The following is a 26,743-nucleotide window of genomic DNA, read 5'->3' as shown; positions in this document are numbered from 1 at the left end:
GCTCCTCCCTGGGAGACACCATGTCAGAAATCATAAGTGATTGACATTGGTGACCCAGAATCTACTCCCCTCTGTGACACACACTAAACATCTGTCAACTTGATGTGATTAGTTTTATCATAATTAAATACATTTACTTCTATTGATTTTACACTTTTAGGGTTTCATTATTAGGTTCTATGTATCTTAAATAGCAAAGAATCATGTGGGATGCAGGTATTCCTGAACTTAGAAGACGAATCAGGAGACCTAGCTTTTGAAACTGTCACTAAATACGATTTCTAAAGCTGAGGTTTCACATTTGTAAAAGTAAGGATAGTTACATTTACCCTACCTGTTTTACTGGAATGCTGTGAAGATAAAATAAGAAGAGGTGGGCAAAATAACTGTTTAAAAAAAAAAGTCTCATATTGATGCTATTAACACAAGTGAAATGGATCTAATTTTATTTCTTTTAAGCAAAAGGACTTCTTAGGGGCACCTGGATGGCTTAGTCGGTTAAGTGTCTGACTCTTGATTTCAGCTCAGGTCATGATCTCATGGTTCATGAGATCAAGCCCCGTGTCTGCTCTGTGTAGACACTGTGGAGCCTGCTTGGGATTCTTTCTCTCTCCCTCTCTCCCTGCCCCTCCCCTGCTTGTGCTGTCTCTCTCTCTCTCAAAATAAGTAAACTTTAAAAAAAAATGACTTCTTACAATTAGCTGGTGTATGTATGAATGTCCTTTGTAATTCATATAGGATAGATTGCCATTAGTTTCTTATGGTTGTAATCATGTTTGCGTATGAAATAGGGGAACTAATTTCTCTACATGAATGTTAGCTGGAGAGAAAATAGTTGAGTTTTGTTTTACATCAGTTGGCAAATACTGCTGTTAAACTGTTGTCTTCTTAGCAATTCTCATTTTTCAGTGGAAAAATCAATTATTGTAATATGTTATATAAAATTATATGTCTATTGAGATTTCATTTTACATATTAAAAGTAATTGAGAACTTTTGGAATGAAATTTTATCATCCAATGACATCTGTTATTTATCGAACACCCATCAAGCCAATGTAAATTATTTGCTAATTTTTCTTTGAGACATAAAAATTAGGATATTGGCACTTCTTATGAAGTAACACCTAATTCATTGTATTTCTTTAAGATTCTCTCAGGATGGATGATAAGATGGTTATTGATTCTTTTTTGTTTGAAATGGCTTCTTTATTTCTATCCTTTGGCTTCCCAAATGATGAAAGAATTTATACATTAAAAGTACACCATTTTAATTTTGATTATACCATTCATAATAATGATATAGTATCTTTGGCTCAAAAATAAGCAAAATACAAAAACTTAGTTAACTTTTTTGTGCACAGCAGTTGACCATGTTGCAATATTTCAAGCGATGAGTAATTAGGTTATAATAAAAACTCCCTACTTCTTTGTCAAAAGAAATACTTTTTTCTTATACTATAGAATAAGTATATTTGCATTTACTTTTGTTTTTAAATTTTGATTGAGAGATTTCTTTTTAGAATTTTCCTTTCCAGAGATATTTTTTTTATCTGATTTGAAGTTGCAATTCACTGATCACTGCAGTGATCACTGCACTGTTCTGTGCATTCTGTCAAATAATAATTAGAAATGGAATTTATTTTGTCCTTATATATGTATTCTCAGTGAAGATGAGGAGGAGGAGGATGATATTGTCACTGGTCCAGATAGTTCCTGTATTTATTAGGAAACACTTAACAAGAATAAAGTGATGATATTTTAGGTTAAAATGCATAAGTAGTAGGATACCTTTAAATAACATTCAGAAAAAGAAAGTACAGAATATATGAATATTAAAAAAGGTTAAGAACATAATTAAAGTTAATATCCTTAATAGTTCACTAGAGACACTTCAAGTAACAATTAAGGCAAGCACTTCTCTGGGGTGCGTGGGTGGCTCAGACAGTTAAGCATCTGACTTCAGCTCAGGTCATGATCTTATGGTTTGTGAGCCCGAGCCCCATGTTGGGCTCTGTGCTGACAGCTCAGAGCCTGGAGCCTGCTTCGGATTCTGGGTCTCCTCCTCTCTCTACCCCTCCCTCACTTGTGCTCTGTCTCTTGAAAATAAATAAATGTTAATTTTTTTTTTAAAAGGCAAGTATTTCTCATGCACAACTGCATCATTTAGCCTCACTTCCTATGTCCATTCAATTAACTGTGTATCTGTATAATCATGAGTGCATTTTGGATTAGTCTGTTACTGTTAAGTGGTCATGGTATTTTTCAGGTTTGATGGTATTAATCTGTAATACCACTGAATTAGAAAGTCACTAGAAAACATCCACCCTGGGTGTTTTAACAGAATGAATTGGGAAATTAAGAAAAGTTTATAATATTATGAATTTCAATCTACTTTAAATGAGATGATGACATCACATACCTTTCTTTCATCGGATAGCTCCACATGTTACATGATTTTCTTGGGATCATTCAAGTTTACTAATCTAGCCATCCCCTTTTCCTACCTTGTTCAGCCACATTCTGTTTTAGTCAGTTTCAAATAATACATCTACTTCTAAACACCATAAATTGTAGCTGTGGAGTAACTGGCATCTGTACCAATCCTTCCAATATATGTTGGACTGCAATACTAGATTATTTTAATGATGGTTAGAGTGATTTGAAACAGAATCCTGTGATGATAACCTTCTTCACATTAGACCACAAATCATGGCTAATTATATTCCTCTTTACCTTAACTCTATTTTTTTTTCAACGTTTATTTATTTTTTGGGGGACAGAGAGAGACAGAGCATGAACGGGGGAGGGGCAGAGAGAGAGGGAGACACAGAATCGGAAACAGGCTCCAGGCTCTGAGCCATCAGCCCAGAGCCCGACGCGGGGCTCGAACTCACAGACCGCGAGATCGTGACCTGGCTGAAGTCGGACGCTTAACCGACTGCGCCACCCAGGCGCCCCAACCTTAACTCTATTTAAAAGGCATGAATTTGCAAAGCCATACTGGAGTGCGAGAAGCACATTACATTTTTCCTGTAAATCAAATGTGATCAGTTCCAGTCTTCCCTTATTATTATCATTATTTGATATTTCCTGCCTCAGAAGCCCTGGAGAAATCCCGATGAGGATGTTATATATTCAGAACACTGGGGGATTGGCCCCCTGTACATTGATCCGCATCACGGAGAGAGCAGTTATCTGACCCAGCACACTTCGTTGACAGTGAGTGGCTCCTTTAACTGTTACGAAGTCTTCCTGAGAGTAGTTCTCCTAGGTTGAGCCACTGAATTCAAGGTTGACTTTGCTAAGGGTACTACACAAAATTTTTTCTTTGAGGTAATGCCATCTTCCCTGAACAATTTGAGCAAGCATAGTACCTTTACAAACTCCAACCACAATTGTTGGGGACATCTCCTGTTTAGAACTGACTTTCTATCCCCATTTCTTTTACCCATCCAACATTCTTTTTTTTTTTTTTTACCATTTTTTAAAAAAATGTGATTATTAATCTTAACATGAGATCTACCCTCTTCACAGATTTTCACTTGTACACTGTAGTATTTTTATCTACAGGCACAGTATTGCTTATCAGATATCTAAAACTTGTCTTCCATAACTGAAATTTTATACAAGAAACACCCCGTTTCTCCCTCCCCTAAACCTTGGCAACCGCCATTCTACTCTTCGCTTTTATGAGTTTGACTGTTTTAGATTTCTCATGTAAATGGAATCCTGCAGTATTTGTCCTTCTGTGACTGGATTATTAATTTCTCTTAGCATAATGTCATCATGGTTCACCCATGGTGTGTCATACTATAGGATTTCTTCCTTTTTAAAGGCTGAATAGTATTCTACTCTATGTATAAACCTTATTTTCTTTAGCCGTTTATGTCAATGGATATTTAGGTTATTTCTACATTTTGACTGCTGTGTATGCAACTATAATGAGTGTGGGAGTGCTATTATCGCTTTGAGATCCTGTTATTAATTATTTTGAAAAAATACCAAGAAATGGGAATGGCTAGATCATGCAGTATTCTGTTTTTAATTTTTAGAAAACATCTTACTGTTTTTCATAATGCCTGCACCATTTTGTTTTCCAGCCAACAGAGTACAAGGATTCTAATTTCTCCATCCCTTTACCAACACTTACTTTTTTTCCTTTTTCCTTCTTTTCTTTCTTTCTCTCCTTCTTTCTTTCTTTCTTCCTTTCTTTCTTTTTTTTCTTTAATAATGGCTATTCTAACAGGTGTGAGATGATACCACATTGTGGTTTTGATTTGAATTTCCCTGATAATTAGTGACGTTGGGTAAACCTTCCCACATTCTTTTCCCTTCTGGTAGTGTTCAGAATAATTTCTCATCAGTGTGCTCCTTTAAGTGTGACATTGGCTTATTTTCTGGGAGTGGAGTGGAGAAAAGAGATGAGTCAGTCAGCCTTTTGTTCGTTCCAAGTTGACATTGTTTATCCATCATAAATGGTATATTCTACAAAAACTTTGTTCAACAATGTCTTCATTTTCCGCACATCCAACTCTTCAAATAACATTGTCATATACATAATTAAAACAATGTTTAAATTATCTTTTTATTATAATGAAAAAGGCATTATAAATAATATGTGTTCTTTGTGCTAGGTTTTACATATTTGAACACCATTTATATTTTGGTGGGCTATGAGATAGGTTTAGTTGGCGTAAACCGAATGAGATCTTCTAATTGCTGATACTAGCATTCACCTAAGAGATAGACGGAAGTCATACTTCTGCACTACCGTCAACTAACTGTAATATTAGAAAAGCCACGTCACCTCATGTTTCACCGAGTTCTAATGTATTCTGTAAGAGACGAAAACTAGCGCATCCACAAGGATATTGCTTGCTTTATAACGTTGAGTCTATAAAATAGTTGTGACCTGCTTACAACACTGTTTACCTGTGTGATTCTTTTCCAGTGACCTTTTTTATTGTTGACCATTAACATGGCAAATTATGTGATAATCTACTTCGTAATTATTTTTTTTTTATGATTGACACTAAATCTGCTTTAGATCTGTGATTGTAGAAGCCATGGATTTTAAATAACTCGAGGTACTCAGCCTAGAAAAGGAGAGTGGGTAAGCCCAGACAGTTTAACTGTAGCCTTTGATGTTTCTTAGATGTTTTCTTCTGTTTACACTGTTATGAGGATTTTTTATTTTGTAAATTAATTTCATTCAAGAACGTATATGTTCAAGCCATATTTTGCTTATTTTAATTGCTTGTTATTCATAAAAAATGTGAATGACAGGAGAAACATGGAAAACGAATTGCTTGACCATACTCCAAATTAATGACAGTTTTAAATAAGATAATTTAACTTCTTTAATTATGAGCTATTGAAAAATATAGCTAAGCTATATAACATTAGCCAAAAAACTCCTATAAAGAGTATTATCATAGCATCTACTTTTGCTTCCCAATCTGCTTCATTTATGCTGGGCTTGTTGTTAACGCAATATAAAATCTACAATAGTTTAAAGCAAAATATTAGAAGTTACCCCAAACCTCCTATATATGTATGTTTAATACTACTAAAATTTGGAAGAATGTGTATTTATAAAATTTACATTAAATATTCTAATGAGTTTAATTCTATTATCTCTATACTGTGAAGAGAGGAAATTGTGATCTATCACATTTTTTAAAATGTATAGTTTATTAGAGTTAAATTTTTGGTATTTTAGATTGAAAACAGCTTGAGTTTGAATGGTGTTAGCTCTAGGTACTTTGTTTGGCATGTAAGTTTAAACCAAAAATTAGGTTCAGACTACAAATTGAATGTTCCAACCCCTGAGTTAACCAATCCAGAACCAAAGGTAGCAAATGCCCAGAGAAGACAAACTAGATAGGGTAATGCCATGGGGGCCCTAGGGAGCCAACACCAGCCTAAACAGAATTGGGTGCCTGGGTGGCTCAGTCAGTTAAGTGTTCAACTTCCGCTCAGGTCATGATCTCATGGCTCATGAGTTTGAGCCCCACGTCAGGCTCTGTGCTGACAGCTCAGAGCTTAGAGCCTGCTGTGGATTCTGTGACTCCCTCTCTCTCTCTGCCCCTCCTCTGCTCATGCTCTATCTCTCAAAAAATAAATAAATGTTAAAAAATTTTTTGTAAAGAAACTGAGAACAACCACAATGGGCAGTGAGAGGAAATGTGAGGAATGCAGAAGAGAAAAATTAGATGACATGATTGCTGTGCTTTAAAGTCTTAACGTATATAGAGGGAAAAGTTGTAAATAAGGACAAATAATGAAAAACAATGTGGAAATTTCAGGATCCAAAATGTTTGTTAAAATCTCCACATACAGGGGTGCCTGGGCAGCTCAGTCAGTTAAGTGTCCAACTTTTGGTTTCAGCTCAGGTCATGATCTTATGGTTCGTGAGATCCAGCACCAGAGTGGGGTTCTGCGCTGACAGAAAAAAAATCTTTAAAAGATCTTTAAAAGATCTTTTAAAAAAATCTTTTAAAAGATCTTTAAAAGAAAAATCTTCATATAAAGCTCCAGCTCAAAAATTGCATTTTCATAAATTGTAAACAAGCAGGGGTTTTGTTGTTGTTGTTGTTCATTTGTTTTTCATTGTGCCACAAAGTATTTTCCCCTTCATAGAGTATGAGTAAATTAAAACAGTGATCTAGCGACATAATCTCCCTGAAGGAAGCCAATATGGCGAATTAACCAGTTTGCTGAAGGTCACAGCCTTCCTATTGTGTTTGGAGATTTCCAAATTTGATTATGGAGAAGAGAAGATATCAATGGTCAACTACCAGCAACATGTTGGTTTACAAAACACATTTTTGATGTGTTTACAAAACACATTGTTTCTGAGAATAATACATATTAAAACATGGGAATATTTTAATTTGTTCATGCTAAGTATCAAACACACACACTTTGTTGCATTTGAAAGCATTATTAAATTACGACTTTTTAAAAATGCAAAATTTTATTGTAGTCTTTTTTAGAAACTCAGACTACATTCTCAATAAAATAAAATTCAGATCATGTTTCTTTTAATGTAGCTCTTTCTTTTAATGTAGCAATGTCCTCGTTAATGGAAATTGTTCCAAAGCCTTCTTCAAGCCACGAGGTCATTTTAAACTCAACTCATTCAGGTAGACCAGAGAAACAAGGTCCCTACAAGCATCTAAGGATACTTCTAGAATGGGGACTGGAGAGTGAGGAGGGGTAAAACAGGCAGATAGAGATTGCTTCCATGAAAGTAGCCCCATGTTTATACATTTTATGTACTGAGGCTCTCTTTTAAGTTTTGATGAAACTATGTGTTACAAGAGTTTTGTCAATGACAAAAATGGCAACATTATTATGAGATTAGCTATTCAAGAGGATACTTTTTAACCTTCAGATTTATGCATGTAGATGACTTTTCACAGGAAAATACATCTGGGTTTTTAATGTCTTATCATAAGGGAGACAGTGTCCTTTGTTCTGTAAATAAGCAAAACTCCATTCAAATACTATTTTTTTCCCTTTTTTCTCTTTACCAAAGATACCCTTCATCTACTCTATTTTTCCTTCCTGAGTTTCCTCTCTTCCACCTTTCTTTTTTCTTTTTTTCTCTTCATGTTAATGTATAAAGTGGATAAGTTGTAAAATATTTAAAAAGTAACTTTGTAAAAGAATAAAATACATCTATCTATTTATTTCTCTGTATCTCTGTTTCTGTGTATTAATACTGCCTAACTTGAAGATGAATGAATAATTAGTATAGCTGATGTGGACAATAGGACCCCGGGAGCTCAACTTGCAGGATTTGTTTACCATTTAGAAAGCCAGGGCCAACAAACATTTCAGCTGAGTTTTTGCTGCTGTTGCTAGTTTATAAAGGATTTTTGAGAGCAAATGTTCAGACTTAAGAAATTAATCTATAGTCATGGTTAATAATATCAGTGGAGAAAATGTACAAAGCAATCAATTTTGATTAATTTATCATATACATGTAGTTTTAAATTAGGTTTTGGTTTTATTTTGTTCTGTTCTGTTACCCCAGTGGTATTAATTCTCATTCCATAGCACACCAGCCTCACTGGTTCATGTAAGTGTCCCGTATATGAGTGTGTGTGTGGTTTTGTGTTTGTTCATTTATTAACTCATTTTCTTTCATCTCATTTTCTTTTTCCATTCCCTTCTTCTGTTCACGAGCAACTATTATAATTTCTGATACTTCTGATATCTTTGTAAAATATATAATGTTAATTGGTACAAATGTCATTTTAATGTAAATAAAGCATCATTGCCCTATAGACCAGATCCTGTTTCTCACTTGCTTTTACTTGGCAAATGGCTTTAAGGCGGATCCACCTTTTGGTGTTAATGCCTGTTACGGCCTTTTTCCTGCACCCTGTGCCAAGGGTTTCCATCTTGAGCATTTACTATGCTCTCATTGTCCATTTCTCCTGATACTGCCCCCTCCTACAAATAGACACACAAGAAGATTTCTGGGTCACAGAGTGTACATGTGTATAATTTAATGATGTTCTGCCACATTGCCCTCCAGAGGGATGCACTTATCCATTCCCATTAAAATAATTACATGTTTGTACATTGTAATCACGCAGTTGTTTTCTTTTCATCTGATGTAGAATGAGGGTGAAGCTGAACAAGCATCCAGCAAGTATAATCTCCCTTGGAGTCAGGGTCCCCTAATCCTACATCTTGGTCAACACATGGCATTTTCTGGATTTTAAACTTTTTGCAATGTGATGAGAGCTAAGTAGTATCTCATCATTGCTTTAATTCGTACTTTCTAATCACTGATGAGTCTGGGGTCTATCTTGTATATACTTACGACACTTTTAAAATTCTTTCTCTGTACTCTTAAAAACTGAGAACAAACTGAGGGTTGATGGGGGGTGGGAGGGAGGGGAGGATGGGTGATGGGTATTGAGGAGGGCACCTGTTGGGATGAGCACTGTGTGTTGTATGGAAACCAATTTGACAATAAATTTCATATATTGAAAAATAAAATAAAATTCTTTCTCTGTGAATTATCTTAATTTTACTAACTGCCAAGATATTTCTATTGTCTTTCTAGTAGAGTATCATTTTTATGAATTTTTATGGCAACATCAAATATTAGCTATAAGGTGGTAATCATCACATAAGTGACTGTGGAGTGCCTGCTGCATGCTAAGTGCTAAAAAAAAATAGCTGTGGGGGAAAAAAAGTCATCGAGTTTTGTGTGATATACATTTGGATATACCTCTGAGATTTCAACTGTTAACTCAATAAATTTAATCCATAAGGTGTTTGTGATGTAATGTTAAATATTAAATATGGACAGAAATAACATACATGAAATCCTATACTACAAAGAATAGTATATAATAGTTTTAGGAGCATATAAAGTTAGGTAATCCCAGAAGTTATAAAAACACATAGTTGAGAAAGTTTTATGTTGATTGATTTTCTTTAATTTCTAATTTTTTTTAAATGTATTGTCTTTTTTTTGTTTTTAATAACATGTTCAGTGTAAGATTTTGAGCAGCAAATTCTGTCATGAACTGTAGCACATTTAATAAAAATTCAAATTATCTTAGTTTTCCTGTTAAGAGTTATTAGTATAGGTACTTTCTAGGGATATAATCAAAACATCACCCGGACAGTCTAAAAGTTGAACAGTTCATTAACATACATGTTGATATAATTTAAAATAAAGAAAACATAAATGCTCATAATGCTAAATAATAGATATAACCATTCATATGTACACTGTCTTCCAGGAATTATTTCTAAAACAAAGTCAATAAAAAGTTATCTTAAGATTGGCTATGCTTTGGGGCACCTGGGTGGCTCAGTTGGCTGAGCGTCCGACTTCAGCTCAGGTCATGACCTCGCGGTTTGTGAGTTCGAGCCCTGCATCGGGCTCTGTGCTGACAGCTCAGAGCCTGGAGCCTGCTTCAGATTATGTGTGTGTGTGTGTGTGTGTGTGTGTGTGTGTGTCCCTCCCCCACTTGTGCTCCGTCTGTCTATCAAAAATAAATAAAATGTAATTATTTTTAAAGATTGGCTATGCTTCCATTCAAGTCAATTAAGTGATAAAATACTACTTTAGTGAACCTCCCTATAGCCTGGTCATATTCAACAAATTTTTGCCTGCATTTTAAAATAGTTTGTAGGATTCTTCAATTAACATTTTCCAGAACATTGTATTTGAAATCATACCATACTCAATTCTCACAACTATTAGAACCTTGTTATGAATTAATAAGGAGTGATTGGTTATAGTCATGTGGTTATTTTAGTATGGTTCTTGTAGGATTTTAGAGAGTTGGAGAGGCAATGGATAAGGAAGGTATTACTAAATGATGGCATTCCCTGTAGCGTCTGATGCTCACCATTGGAACCAAGAATAAAAAGTTTAAAGTGCTGGCAAAATCTTTTGAAACGCATTCCTGCGCCAGCTCTGGTGGGAAACTGAATGAAGAGAAAAGAAGTTCAGCTGGTATACCACGGGAACAGAACAGATCATGTAGCTTATGACCTCATGTGTATATTATAGGCCAGATTTCCAGTTATCTGTATATTTTTCTCAGCAATTGTATTAACGACCGTAACTAGCTTTCCTGTTTTAATACTAGAAGCATTTTAAATTTCACTGGATAATCATGCTTTGTAAATTTGCCCCTTTGTTTTGAGAGGTGAAAAATGAGCAAATTAATCAAGAGAAGAGGCATGAAGATTATGCAGCTACTTCTTTTCATAGAATCTTCTCTTGCCGAAAAGTGACAATGCAATTATAACACTATAATTTGTTTCAATTCAAGATGGTCTCTACATAAATATACTCTTTATCGTGACTTTTAGAAGAGTGGGTTTTTCAGTGTGCTCTTCCTTTTGCTGTGCTAAATTTTTCTTTAGTGGTATCATCATTGTCTTTTATGTAATTTTCTCATTTTATATGTACAACAGCCTGGGATTATTGAATTAAACCTAAGGCCCGTCTGAAGGTAAAGTCTTCTTTGGAGTAAGTTATAGAAAAGCCATTTTTGTTGTGTTATTGTGGACGTTTTTATGGACTTATTTTGCCATTTCACTGCAGTAAAAGTATTACCCTTACTTGTTTACAACTGGCAATATGCTTTCCAATGTATATCAAAATCATTAAAACTTTTGAAGACTTAATTATGCTCTGTTTGGAATTTTCCACGGAAGGCACTGGTGAGCAGTAGGGACTTTCACATAGACCTCTGTGAAGCTCATTGAAAACCTAATTATTCAACAAGTATTTCTGTTTATTTAAATAAAGCCTAGTTAGGGCAGACGATATTTTCTTAGGTAAAGCTGGTATCATTCACAAATTTGGGGGCACTATGACTTTGGATAGTCTCATCTAATTTATATCCATTTCCCATAGCTACGTAGTAGAGCCAGGTGATTCTTGCCAAATATGCCCCCCTAGATTATTTTGACAGCTCATATAAAATAGATGAAAGACACGGAATTCGGGGCGCCTGGGTGGCGCAGTCAGTTAAGTGTCTGACTTCGGCCAGGTCACGATCTCCCGGCCCGTGAGTTCGAGCCCCGCGTCAGGCTCTGGGCTGATGGCTCGGAGCCTGGAGCCTGGAGCCTGTTTCCAACTCTGTGTCTCCCTCTCTCTGCCCCTCCCCTGTTCATGCTCTGTCTCTCTCTGTCCCAAAAATAAATAAAAAACGTTGAAAAAAAAATTAAAAAAAAAAAAAAAAAGAAAGACACGGAATTTAAAAAGTTGAAGTATGATGTTACTACTTTTTTTAAGTGAAAATTATCTTTCTAGATAGGAAACACGAAATGCCCTGTAATTAGTCCAACAACATAATCGATGCGATCCAGTGCAAAAAGAAAACATAGAGCTCTTTGTTGAAACGTTATTAAGAGTTTCGAAATGACAACAGCGAAGCATTAAATCAAGCGTGGGCCCTTCTGAGCACAGGGCCTTGTGCTTCTACACAGGCCACACCCCTCCTCCCCACTCCCCCCCCCCTCCCCCTCCCCCTCCCCCACCCATGAAGCCGGCTTGTCTGTAACATGCCTGCCGATTGTACTCAGGAACACCTTACATGCAGTGAAGAAAAAGAAAAACATACCCCGCGGAAATCTGTATTATCTGAGCAAACTTGAAGCAGTACAAATTTCTCAAGGAGAGCCTCAAAACAAACTACTAATCACTTTTTTCCCCCTCTCCCACCCATTCCATGATGGAATATGGAAGTTTATACTCTTCTAGATACTTGTTCCCCATGGAGAAATTATATTGCTGCTTGAGATTTTTTTTTTTCCTACACAAGATTGGCCTGAGCAATATATATTCAATGATGTTTTCTTTCTGAAAGCAGTGTGAACATAATGCATGTGTTTGGTAATGTTTAATAGATTTCAGACGCAACATTTTGCATGTTATGTTACACAGGTCTAATGTGTTCGGGTAAATGATGAAATCAAACTACATGCTGTTGTGGTATTACTGTTCAAAGAACTTTGAACTGATGGTCTCTGAAATGGTGTGCTGAGTTGGTTTTTAAATGCAGAGCCCTGTGTGTCTTCTCTGCCCTGTGGACCCAGACTAGAAATACGACACTTTTTTTTTTTTATACTTGAATTTGTCTTTTTAGGGATGCAAGTGTTGGAATGGAATGGAATTCCTTTAACTTCTAAAACATATGAAGAAGTGCAGAGTATCATTGGTCAGCAAAGTGGGGAAGCAGAAATATGTGTAAGACTGTGAGTTTTTCCCCATCTTTTTGTTTCCATTTTTTTGGCTATTCATGGCTCTTTTAATTTAAAATTGTTAAGGTGGAACCTTTGCCAGTCAGCAAGATTTTCAGTAATTAGAACATAAAGTGAATACAAGTTTTTATAGATTTCTTGTGTTCAGAATCAAAATCTCAAGCATAGTAAGAATTCAGCTGATTTTGTTTCTGATATTGTCAGTAGCTGTCCCCTTTCGTGCTTTTATTGAAACATGCTTCATTTAAACGAAAGCCTAAACCCATTTAGGTTTCCTGTGTGTGTATAGTATTTCAAAATGAGCTTATGTTTAATCCATAAAGATTTCACCTTAAATAATCATTTTTATCAGCTGACTTTTAACAGCATTGCAAGTATATATTTGCTTAGAATGGTGAGCATGCTTGGAAATTGCTTTATATCATTAACCACTTCTCATTTACCTACTGAAAAAAAAAAAAAAACAAAACTCAGGGTAGTTGGAAAAGAGGGACTTTTGTCTCAGGTTTCCTCAACTTCTTTCTCAATTTCTTTGTTTTAATTTTTAGGGACCTCAATATGCTGTCAGACTCTGAAAATCCCCAGCACCTGGAGCTTCATGAGCCACCGAAAGCTGGTAGGTGAAAGTAATCTGCTTTCAACTGTGGGTAAAGGCGTCGATGTAAATGGAAACATCGTTGTAGAGGCAGGTGTAGCTGTAGATGAGGATGTGAGCATAGATACTGCGTAGGCAAAAATGTACTTCTAGACTAATCAATGTTTATTTATGTAATTGTAAACAAAACCAAAGCATTGCAGCTACGTTTTTAGCCTTCTAGGGAAACACATATTTGTGTATTAGACCCATTAAAGAAATTCATACAGAATTCTGGCTATGTGAGTTCACATTTTTAATTCTTTAAAAATAAATTCATCCCTTCAAAGGAATCCATGGAGCCATTTATTTGCAGTTTTAGGTAATTTTTAGACAATACTCGATTCCTTTTAGCCTAGGATTATGGGGCACTTATTCTTGAACCTTTTGATTGCTGTTAATAGTGAATAAAAAAAATCAACATTTAATTTCATAAGTACATGATGAAATAGATTTAACTCTATTAGCAAACAACTATAGTCTTATAAATGTTGATCAGCTGTAACATGAACACTTGTTTCATTAATTGTAGCATGATCACTTGTTTCTTCGTTTAACAAATATTTATTGAAAATTTTCTATGCTGCAGCTAGCATTCTAAGAGTCTGGGTTACTGCACTAAAGAACAGACCGTGGCTTGTAGAAATTTTCATACATCTGTGAATGTACGTTACCTTGTCACCTAGAACCCAAGTAAGTTCCATGGTGTTAAGTGCCTATGAACCTGAGAAATACATAGCCATTTCTTTTTGTTGTAGTGGAGAAAGCAAAATCCCCAGGGGTTGATCCTAAGCAGTTGGCAGCAGAGCTCCAGAAGGTCTCATTACAGCAGTCACCCCTGGTTCTGTCGTCCGTTGTTGAGAAAGGATCTCACGTTCATTCAGGTCCAACATCAGCAGGATCCAGTTCCGTCCCCAGCCCTGGGCAACCGGGGTCACCCTCAGTGAGCAAAAAGAAACACGGCAGCAGCAAGGTGAGACTTGTTCAGTGTGACCTCTAAGTTGCTTATTTCCTAGCTCCTTATTCAGACGAGGACAAAGGAAAGACGATAGCGTTTTCTTGTGATTTTTCATTTCCTAATGATCCCTTGGCACAACAAATTGCCATTTCTGAATGTATGACCAAGCAAAGTGTTCATGAAGATGATGTGTTTTTATATTTCTTAAAATATTTTAGCAGTTACTATTATGAGGAACTTGAAAAGTGTGTCTAATGCTCCCTATTTCCTGGTTCTTTTTCTGTATGGTGGTTGCATCAATTTGAGCCTCTTTGTGTATGAAACATTAGCTTTGCATCTTTTTGGAAATAAGTTACACATTAGATTGGGTTTGATAATCTAAATAAAAGGTAAAAAGGACACAGAGATAAAGAGAATTTAGGACAATAAGAAATAAAGAAAACCAGTAATATAGAATTGCCATTTTGAATTGTATCCCTATTTCCATACTAATAAATTTTCCCTTTTTGCAAGTCTTCATTTGTAATAAATGTTTCTAACCTTATAATTTCCAACATACTAGTGAATTAAAAAAAGCCATAGAATTAATGTTTTGAACCTTATAAAAGCAGATGAAAATGTAGACAGTTTGTAACTTTTCCCTCATAGATTTCATTCATAATGAAGAAATTCTTATTATGGTTAAAAATATGTTTGACAAAGTTTTCTTTTATTTAAACATAGATGAAGATTTCTCTTTACTTGGTAAGATGCCTGGGAGGGACAGGCTATGCTTGGGTAAACTGACTGGACTTCAGAAAACAAAGTTTGTTTCACCAATTATAAAAACACAGCAGATGTCCCCCCAAATCCCTTTTATTCAGAAAGAAACAACAAAGGTAGGATGATCTTAATCATTGCATCACAGGACGGCGTGTCCCAAAATAAATATAGCAAGGCTTCACAAAGAACAATTTCAAGAATGGTTAGATTCAATTTCAATACAAATTTTAACACAATTATAATTTATCACGTACAGTTATGTGTTAGTTTTCAAGAATTACCTCATGGAGGCTCCCTGTCTTCTGAGTTACAGACCAATATTTCTCATTCCTATCTCAATATCTCCAGGTAGGACACAAGAAATGAGAAAGTCGGTTTGCAAAGTTTCCACACCAAGGACATTATAGTTCTACAAGTTTCTCATCCTGATTTTTTTTTCAGCACCTGACATCACCATCCTCCCAGGAAATTAAGTAAACATTTGAGACCATCATTTTCTCTTCTTTTCTCTTCATTCACAATGTCTGATTAGTCACTGAATCTTAATCCTCAGAATTCTGATTTTCTATTAAGTCTCCAGTAAGTTTCTGCCTTCTCTGAACCCACCAGTTTTCTTTAGCAAAGCATTATTTCTTTTCCCCACATTATTGCACTCATTACTTGCAACTCCACTCACCGTTCTCTCTTCATTCTCAAACCACCCTCCAGCTGATCTGTGGCACAGTGACCTGATTGGGTCACCTACCTGTTTAAAATGTGTCCCTGCTACCTAGAATCTTGACAGCCTCACCTGTGCCTAGGACCCTATCCTACTCGGTCTAAAAGGGCTTTTCCTTGGGAGATTATCACAGTAAGCATAACGTTCAGTCTTTACAATTGCCCTGCTAATAAATACTCTGTATATTAGAGTTGCCAGCTCATTCCTACTTTCCACAGACATTTTTTTTTGGATAGCTCCTCAGTGTCCAATGAAATAAGAGCAACAGGAAGCCTTCATCCATGAAATCTATCCATATTCCAATCCTGCCTTAAAATCAGAAGATATCCATTCTTCCTTTTCTCCTCCCTCCGAAGTGCCCCATACTTTATGTATGTATCTTTATGTATGCATTTTGTATCTTGATTGTAGCTACTAGTTTTCTTATTTTATCCTCCCAATTAGGCTGCAAGTTCCTTAAGAACCAAAAACCATTTCTTTTTTTTTTTTTTATGCTTTTTAAGCACATAGTGGAGGGGCTTGCACAGAACAATAATAAAATAAATAAGTAAATATTGTGAATTAAATCATCACTGGCACTTGTCATATATTCTTCAGAATATTTACAGAATTATAGTTTTAACTTTTTGTGTTTTCATTAGGTATGAGACTAGGTATTAAATTATAAAATATTAGTGTAAGAAATGTATTAAGACTAAATATTTAAATATAGTTGGCATAATTATATACTTAGATATTTAGAACACCGTCTAGTAAATATTCTAAATGATTATTCATAAGTAATTATTAATTGGTAATAATGCTCTAAATGGTTTCTTCTGAGTGAATGTAGGTAAAATATGCATCTAAATTATTTAAATATATGTTTGTTATATAAGCTATGTATATGACTTTATCAAATCGTTATTTTGCTTAAGCTATTTCACTATGAATTTTTATCTCCAAAATTTTTATTTTATCACCTCAAGCTGTTTTGTGTCTGACATTTTAATCAAACCTTCTTCAGTTTACCTTTGAAGTTTGAATGCTTTCTTGAAAGTCATGTTATAAATAAATGATTCAATTAAAGTACTACTTAGTTTTGGGGCACCTGGGTGGCTCAGTCGGTTGAGCGTCCGACTTCAGCTCAGGTCATGATCTCGTGGACAATGGGTTTGAGCCCCATGTCAGGCTCTGTGCTGACAGCTCAGAGCCTGGAGCCTGCTTCTGATTCTGTGTCTCCCTCTCTCTCTGCCCCTCCCCCGTTCATGCTCTGTCTCTCTCTGTCTCAAAAATAAGTAAACATTAAAAAAAAATTAAAATAAATGAATAAAGTACTCATTAGTTTTAAATGTTCTTATGAAATAGGTCATTGATCTCCCAAACCTTACTGGTCAGAGCGCCCTTAACATCTCACTAGTTTTTTTCACGGGTCTCTTATGCCCAGAGATATACCTAAAACAGTTTTATTTATTATATACTTGATTCGTATTTATGTCCTAATATCTGAGTAACCATTGGAAAAAATAATATATATAAAATGAAATAAAAAATAATGCATTTGTTTCATTACACATCGTTAGGGTATTGTGCAGCTCATGGACATTGTACAATTATTCAAACTGTGAAATCAGACTGCACACTACCAAAGTGATTGCCTGTTCCACACTTGTATCACTGATTTCCATGAAGAACATTTTTTATCACTGTAATCATTAAAAACAGCCTCAGAAAGATATGGCATCCTTTAAAGGAAAGTAGCTAGCTCTCATCTGGAAATGTCACTACCTGGAGCTGGTAGTTTGCTCCGTATCCAACAGATACTGATCTCTTTCCTTCCATAATTTAAAATATCCCTCCACACCCTTTTGATTTTACTGCCACACACCCCAGAACAATTAAAAATGGTCCATAAGTTTCTACTCAACCCTGAATTTAGTGATACTGCATGATTACATGTCAAATGAGCTACAACTGTCAAAAAGAAATCAAAATAAGTTACCAGTAATCACTTAGCTTTGTGTTCTGTGAGGGTTTTTTTGTTTGTTTGTTTGTTTGTTTTGCTTTTTGGCTTGTGTTTTTACTTTTTATGTCAGTTATTCTCCAGTTTTCCTCATTGGAATACAAAGGAAACTGGTCTTAGGAAAACCCCTGTCTTTAATCAAGATAGAAATAGTTCTAGAAACTTCTACTGTCCTTCTTTTTCTAGATTCAGTTTGCTTTTCTTTAAATTTAAACAGTAAAATAATTTTTAAGTAAATATAATTGGTCACTAACTGGTAGGTTATCTTTTGCAGCCAGAATATGGTTTCAGTATTAATGAATGGACATTTTTTAATGTTTTATTTTTGAGAGAGGGAAATAGAGAGCGAGAACAAGTGGGAGGAGGGGCAGAGAGAGAGAAAGACAGAGAATGCCAAGCAGACTCTGCCCTATCAGCACAGAGCCCGATGCAGGGCTCGAACCCATGAACTCTGAGACCATGACCTGAACTGAAATCACGACTCAGATGCTTAATAGACCTAGCCACCCAGGCGCCCCTAACGAATGGACATTCTTAATAATGAGCTGAACTAAATAAAGGATACATGGCCTAGAAAATTTAACCTCAACTCTGTAATTTTACCAAAGATTACATTTTCATTCCTTAGTTATTTCCTAACACAAGACCTGGAGTATAGCTGTCTTCTTTGGATTGCTCTCATTTCCAAGATAAAAATATAAAGGAAAAGGTGACAACAAGCGTATCCACCTAAATATTATGGATCTTTCCTTTTCAGGTTAATTATTAAAACAAAGCCAATATTATGTACATGTAGGCAGACAGGGCTTTACTTTGAGTGTAGCAGGCTGGCCTCCGTTTTAGTAAGTATCTCCCTGTGTTGATGCCATGTTGCCTGAAATTCTGTTGTAGACCTGGAGTCCAGAACATCATCTCTCCTTTTGTACAAATTCTGCATTGAAATATAACAAGTCAGCAATCAGTCATTTTTGTTAGCATTCTGAACCAGTTTATCACATCACATTCCTAACTGTTTTAAGGCTTTACTGACATAAGGAACTTCTTAAGGAAGTGAGAACTTGCTTGGAATAGGGTAGAACTGTAATTAAGGAATGTGAAATATTAAGAAGTGATTGCCTGGGTGCTTCACTCCAGAAGGGAGCAGAGTGGGGTTTACCACCCGTCGAAGGCCAGCAAGAACGGGCTTCTGTGACGTCTGTGCTCCTAGGCGGTCACCGTCTAGAAACAGTGTCTTTGTCGTTTCGCGAAAGATCGCTAAAACCTGTAAAATACTTAAATCGAGTGCTTTAAGCCAAAGTATTCATTTCATTGAGTAATTGGAAATACAGCCCTACAGGTATAAAATTATAACTTCAAAACAGGCTGAACAAAATGAAAACTAGATTTATGTGTCTGTAAAATCAAACACACGTTGTGACGTGTAAGTAGATACCATAATCTGAAGCCGCCAAATGGATGAAATACATTTTCCAGACAGTGTGCTCCGACCAAATAGAAATTAATTTCACAAGGAAGTTGAAATGGTAAATTTTATGAAGGGTTTATCCATTAATATATGTTCTTATTATTGCAGCCTACTGATGCAGCCAAGGTTGTCTCTCATCCAATTACAGGGGAAATTCAGGTAGGAGAATTTTTTTAAAAAATCATCATTATACCATCTTCTTCGGCTGTTTCTTCTCCCCTCACTGGTCTACTGAAATCGCAAACACTGTTAGAACTTTTCCTGTTTTATATGTGCATGTAACACATACAGGAAGAATACAATATTATAGAACAATATCTTAGTACAATATACAGTTTATAAAATCTAATTATATGTATGGAATTCTATAATTTGAAATCTGCATGATGCCTTAGCGGAATCAGTAAGTTTTATGTCTCAGTTTATACTTGTTGAATGTGTTTCAAACAGGACAGATTGTTCTGGGAATGTGAAGATTCCTCTTTAAGAGTTTCATGAGTCCAATAGTATTCTCTTTTCTTCCTCCTACCAACAATTGTTATATAATTGCTGAACAATTTTCCTACAGTAGTGTTTTTCATGCCAGGGGTCATAACCAATTTGTAATCTGTAAAATCAACGTAGGGGATTTTGACTAGGAAAACAGAAGAAAAATAGTGTAAATCAATATCTTTTTTAGTTCTATACGTGTGTGTTTCTGTGTGTGTATTGTATCGTAACCCATATTTCTCACTGTGGGTCATCGTCAAAAATGTTTTTAAAAATGTACTTTAGATAATACCAAAAAGTAATCCAGGATAGATAAGAAAAATCACGTAGAAAAAAGTGACACAATGTAAAATAAGAATATTTGAAGATAGTAACTTTCAGACAAGGGGAAGAGCCCAGTAAGTCTTAGCTGCGTCTCCAACATATTCTAGAGGAGATTTTCATGAAAGACTTCACAAAGGACAACAGACTTGAACTAATTTGTGGATCAGCCCAGAGAAAGGGGGAGTGTGTTCCTGGAAGAAGCAATGCTTCAAGGAAAGGTTCTGCTGGCAGAAATAATAAAAGGCAGACATCAGCTTTGCTGCAGTGAAATGCTCCTGTACAGATAAGTTGAAACCAAATTAAAAAGAACCTTGCACACAAGCTGGGGGTTCTTGTTAGCCACTGCAGTAGGGTGATTGGTAAATATGTCGGATAAGGGAGACTAATTAAAAGGGATATATAGTAAGATTTCATACATCAATGGCCTGTATAAGGAAAGCTTATAAAGGGAGGACACAAAGACAAAGAAATCAATGCAGTGATCATCTAGGCTCCCGCTGATGAAAGCAAAAGTGGAGGGTGAGAATGGCATGGAAAGAGGTGCAGAATGCAGACACCTTGCTGGGCAAGACCCAGCAGCACGAGCCTGGTCACCTCTGTGCTGCACATCTTGCAGTCTCGCTATTTCCTCTTTTCTTTTTCTTTTTCTTTTTTTTTTTTAATGTTTATTTATTTTTGAGAGAGAGAGACAGAGTGTGACTGGGGAGGAGCAGAGAGAGAGGGAGACACAGAATATGAAGCAGGATCCAGGCTCTGAGCTGTCAGCACAGAGCCCGACGCGGGGCTCGAACCCACGAACCCCAAGAACATGACCTGAACTGAAGTCGGACGCTTACCAACTGAACCACCCAGGCACCCCAACTGTTTCCTTTTTTCAGAAAACCCAACCTGATCTTTCCTTATTTCACAAGCAGCAGAGAAAATGCTAGATTTTCTGAGTTTCTGATTCATAGCTTGTTCTCTCTTACCTTTTTTTTTCTTTCCTCTCTTGCCCATGGACCAGCATTTGCTGTGTTTCTTTTATGGCTTGTTATTGTCTGTTCTTCTTTTATTTTCCTTTCTCTTGAGCAGTAATCCTTAATTCTCTAGTGGAAATTTAATAATATTCCTTCTTAACTCGCAGGCTCTTTTCGTTTCTTTTTCGATATTTTCTCGTGACCGTGATTTCCGTTTTATTTATTTATTTTCTTGTAGCAAAACCTTTTTGCAGATGGAACCTTACACGGACACCCAAATCTACCAGCATTGGAGTGGCTCTGGTGGAGGGTTCCTGGGGACATTTCAGTCTGTCTCAGAAGCAACATCTGAGCAGCCCTAAGATTTTTCTAAGGCACTGGCTGCAGCATAAATTTTGAAAAGCACCTTTTTAGGGTAGCCTGTAGGTTTTCATTTCAATAGGAAGTGGTTTTGGTGCCTCATCAGATAAAAGTGAACTTTAAGGCTGGCGAAGAAAAGAGTAAATGGGGGAGAATGTCTTCTTACAGTTTGGAAGCTGTTTTAAGTCTCCGTGAAATTAACTGCCGAATAATTCCATATTTCCGTACTCCATTAGAGTCCACACTTACTGAAGTTCTGAACTGTCCATTTTTTCCCCTTCCTTCATGGCACTTTCTTTTATGTCACGTTGCTTTCAGGATGGTCAAAGTCTAAGTTTTTGCTGTGTTGAGAGAAGCAATTGCAGATTCTTTTTCTGCCACAAAATACAACTGGACCAAAATTATGCTACAGTTAGGAATTATTTTGATTGCCAAATTTTAAATAGAGTTTGACTTGTCTAAATTACCCCATTTTCAACATTAAGCCTAGCGTACTTGTTTCGTGTGATTATTAAAAATTCAGTTAGTATCTTTATTTATGGATCATTTTCTTCTGAAATGCAGAGCCCTTTCTTTCTATTATTTGATAAACCAAAACAGCATCAAGCAAAATTGAGGCTTATTCAAAATGATGCCATAAAAATCTTTACATTTTGAGGGAGAAAAATTAGTTAATTCCACGATTTTGGGTTATGTGGGCTTCTCAAATATTTATCTGAATTGTTCATCTTTTCCTACTCACTGACATTTGTGTAACAGCCATTCACCAATCTAGGAAGCAGCCCCTTTTCTTTCCTGTGCAGCTTTAAAAATTAAAGAACAAGATTTTAATATCTTAATCTCTGACCCTATTAGAAAAGCAGGCACAGAAAAAGAAAAGCTATAGGTTATATAGGGTAATACAGGAAGAGATAAAATCTACACATTCTGAAATATTATTACATTTCAGACCAACAGCTCTATCTTTAAATAACAATTCTACCTACTGCTAAGCATTTGGTGAAATACAGAAGACATTTTGTAATAAATTTATCAATTAATTTCTTTTCAATGTCCTAGTCACTGTATTCATGAATGCTAACAACATTTACTATTTTTCTAGGAACGTAAATTTGGTTTAAAAAATGTCACTAGCATTTACTGTATGATTTTTCTTCTAAATGAATTTTAGACAGGCCAGAACTTTACCCATGGAAAGAATGAACAGCACACTTACTAGTTATTAGCATGTGCCTGGAGTTCTCAATTAAATTAGGCATAAACTAGTCTGTTCAGTTTCAAATAAAATGGAAATGAGGGTTGATGCTCCTCATGAGAATAAAAAGAAATGCTGGTAAGTTATTGAATAAGAACGTATTGTAGCTTTTTAAAAATAACATCAAAATGATCTTCATGGACTATTTTGATGTCCCTTTAAGCTTCAAATCAACTATGATCTTGGAAATCTCATAATCCATATTCTCCAAGCAAGAAACCTTGTCCCTCGAGACAACAACGGTTATTCGGACCCCTTTGTTAAAGTGTACCTTCTTCCTGGGAGAGGGTAAGTGAAGAAACAGTGTCTTCTAAGTATTGCATCCCATGGATTCAAAAATAGTGTTGGTGTTTCTAGTCTCTAATTTTAAAGAGTTAAATATATCTTCCTTAGTTTTATTCACATGTCATATTTATTTATTTCTAACTGTTAGATATGATGGAAATAAAAATTTGTAATTAAGCCTTAACGGGTTCTAGGAGAGCCTTGATCATAAGAAAATCTGTCTTGATGAAACAATCAGTATTTTGAATCTAGAAACCACTATAACCTATCAGATGGACTGTGAAATCATTTAAAGAATTGTTTGTGGCAGATTTAGAGACTTACCTTATCTTCCCAATTGCATTTGTTAAACTAACGTTCAAGACTCATAAGTTACTGTTTTATTTTATAAGATATTATTAGGTAACACATTACATGTTCATTAAGTGACTTAATGTATCCTTACTTATATGTGTATTTTCAAATCAGTGTTTTAAAAACTATAAAATAAAATAAGAGTCATATTTGACATGTTGAATATTAAATAAATATTTACTAAGTATGGTAAATATTTGGTAATAAATGAAAAATATCTCTGAATCTCATGTGATTTATAAACTGTTCATATAAAGCAAGTGCTCTTTAGAGATGTTTAATTTTTACATAATAAATGCAAATTGCTATGTTCTGGTATATAAATCAGTACTCAAGGTTGGTTTCAAAACAGTAATTTGGACTCAACAGATCATTATACCTTACCTGAACAATTTCTATTAGCCAAATTTGCATCTTGGAACCATAAATAATCAACAGTCAGAGGTTGATAAGAATTCGAGGCTGGTAATTTGAAGGCTCTGGTTTATTTTATTTATTTTTTTCATTTAACTTGAGTAACATTTGAATATTGCCTTTTATTTGGGAAACTTGTATTGTTGCACATGAGTAGAAAGAATAATGTAATTATCCATCCCATGCTCATTACTTAGTTTCAGCAATTATCATCTCCTAGCCAATCATGTCTCATACAATCCCCTATACAGATTATTTTAAAGTAGATCTCAACTATTACAACTTTTTTCTGTAAAGAAATAGTCATAATACTACATACAACCATTGTAATTTTAAAATGTTTAAATAATTCCTAATTTCCCCAATTACCTCGTAATATTTTCCTAATTGGTTTGAAGACCTAATTGATACTTATAGAACATTCTTCCCATCAATAGCAGAACACATCTTCTTTTCAAGTGCACATGAAACACTCTCCAAGAGAAACTACGTTTCAGGCCATAAAACAAACCTCAACCGATTTAAAAGCATTGAAATCACACAACACATGTTGTATGACTATAGTTGGTTTGTTTGAACAGGACCCAAGTTAGAGTAATACGTTACCTTTGAATCTGCTGGTTGTTGACTAATTATATCACCACGGGCAGATCACCAGTTCTTTTGAGATTAATTTTTTTCTTGTTGACATTGACAGAGCCAAGGTGAGCAGGGAGCCAGTGAATAGTTTTGCTAGGAAATCAAATGTAGATAACACTCAGAAAATAATTTGAAAATTTCTAGGTACTATATCTAATTATGCATGCAGCCTTTACTTTTATCCCATTGATTTTATTTAGAAACTTAGAATTGCTGGTGTTGTGGTTCTATTTTTAAATCATTGCATTTTATTTATTTATAAGGATCACCAGCTAGCCATATAGCAGAGGAAAGGAGAGTTTTTATTTTATGTTCATTTATATCATAATTAGTTACAGCTGTAATTTGGCTGCTTTTTTTCATGTGAGCATAACAACAAACTGATAACTTCATTCTGCCTTTGATTGGGTCATTAGACCTTCAGTGTTATTTAATGACAATATTATGGGGCAAGAAGAAATCACTGCCTAGGGTGTATTTTTAATTGGCATTTGCTAATGAATGAATGAAAATAAAGCAGTGTCTTTTACTTTCTATCTTCTCTAATAGTATCCTGGAGAGTGTCACCTTTTATGCTATATGAGAGTGCCTGTCTTTTATTTATTACATGATATGTTTCAATTAGAGTATTGCAAACTTGAGTAACCAGAAAGGGCAGACAGGTAACATGAATATGTCAGTCATTCTGGGGGGAGTAACAGGGGATTCCAGTATACAGAGTGAACTCCCCATCTCAAGCCATCTCCAGTATTTTGTCAGACAAAACAAGCCTGCTGGGTGGGTTCCTCCCCAAAAGCAGCTAATCAGCTGCCCTATTCAACTCGTAAACCTTTTATTAAATTACTCCTAATTATTACAGCATCCAAGGCCTTGGGATTTTTTACATTTAGGAGGTATTATTTTCACTGTAGCTCTGAGATTGGTTTCTGCTTCATGTTATTTATATATTCTGGTATAGGTCCTCTGGTTATTATTCTCGTATTTTCTTCTTTGTTTCTCTTCCTAACTTTTTTTCTTCCTGTCTTTCCGACTTGCCTGTTATATCCTTCACTCTTGCTCTTGGAATCAATGCAGTCAAGTCATGGTTGTCCAGAATGCAAGGTAGAGTTGGCTCATTTTCAGTGTCAATGCTGTGCTGTGATGTCTAAAGTTTATATGTACACACTTGAAAATATACATTCACCTGTAGTTCATTTGTATCTTTTTACATGTTGGTATCTATTGAATTAGGCTACCAGAAAATCGCTCTGATTACATTACTAAATAGGCTTAGCAGATGTGTGCAGTAGAAAATTGAAAAGTAAAAAACGTTAAAAACGGGAAAATGTGAAGAAAGAAATATCACCCTGCAATATAGATATAACTAGTTTTCAAATATAATTTGTCCGCTAAAATACATTTAGCTTCTCATGCGGTAACCCTGGCTTAAGTGCTCCTGAGTCTTCTATTCCAAATAAAAACAAAATCTAGAGTCATCTTTCAAAAGAAATTAACTGATCTTCTGGATGTCCAGTACTAGACATGGAATCTCATCTTAAAGACCAGAGGTTTGTAGTCTTTTTCCATCAATTAGACCTGATATTGAGACATTTCCGTGTCTTTATAACTTCTGCACCACCAAGGTATTGCTGTGCAAAAGGATGCCATAACCTGCCTGCTCTCCCACATTAACAACAACACAAGAGCATCCTTCTTTGTTTGCCAACAGTAGAAACAGTTTTCTAAGAGAGCTCATAACTCGATACATCATTATATTGTCAGCCAAGAGTGTCTTTTAGATACATAACTGGAAGCATTCTTTTGCACATTTCGTTACATTATATACTATGTGTGTTATTTATTTAGTTGGGGAGGTGACTCTTATACCATCTGTAGCAATAAGGTGGTGAGAATTTTAATCCCACACAAAATATTAACGGTACAGGATTTGTTTTTGTCTGTGACATTAACATTTAACATATTTCCTAATTCTGGCAAGCTGTGGCCCTAAAGACGTTGTTTCTGATTTTGATCCTGATAGCAGTTGGATATTTAAATATTGTAAAGAATAGGATTAGTCACCACACCCTTTCTGGTGGCCAGAAATTTTTTTGTTTCCTTACATCCACTTAATCATGGCAAACACTAAATTTGATATTCTGTAAGGTTGCTTGTTATGGCTAGCTGTCTCAGGACACCATCCAGATCTCTCAGACTGATGGGCAAAATTAGTTTGGTTGAAAGAGATAATGTCATTTTAGAACAGATATTATCAATCCCTTTATGCAGAACCTTCCTATCATTTATCTAGAGAAACAGGGGTGGAGGGTAGTTGTCAGAATGACAATGATTGTCTGTATTTAACTTAGAAGAGAGTGTGTTTTGTAAA

General features: G+C 35.4%; 1 protein-coding gene across 1 annotated transcript in view; it reads left to right on the top strand.

Moving 5' to 3' along the window:
* PCLO (piccolo presynaptic cytomatrix protein) overlaps positions 1 to 26,743 on the top strand; it is a 417,535-nt gene that overhangs the window by 310,067 nt on the left and 80,725 nt on the right. Inside the window, exons 11-16 of the mRNA XM_023250308.2 lie at positions 12,646 to 12,754; positions 13,309 to 13,376; positions 14,153 to 14,367; positions 19,408 to 19,458; positions 22,847 to 22,971; positions 25,450 to 25,476. Of these exons, the coding sequence (XP_023106076.2) occupies positions 12,646 to 12,754; positions 13,309 to 13,376; positions 14,153 to 14,367; positions 19,408 to 19,458; positions 22,847 to 22,971; positions 25,450 to 25,476 (595 nt within the window). The remainder of the gene's footprint in view (positions 1 to 12,645; positions 12,755 to 13,308; positions 13,377 to 14,152; positions 14,368 to 19,407; positions 19,459 to 22,846; positions 22,972 to 25,449; positions 25,477 to 26,743) is intronic.

Source organism: Felis catus, chromosome A2 (assembly GCF_018350175.1).
Source record: "Felis catus isolate Fca126 chromosome A2, F.catus_Fca126_mat1.0, whole genome shotgun sequence".
Classification (NCBI taxonomy): Eukaryota; Metazoa; Chordata; class Mammalia; order Carnivora; family Felidae; genus Felis; species Felis catus.
Note: the sequence above shows the minus strand (reverse complement) of the source record. Positions and strands in the feature narration are given on the sequence as shown.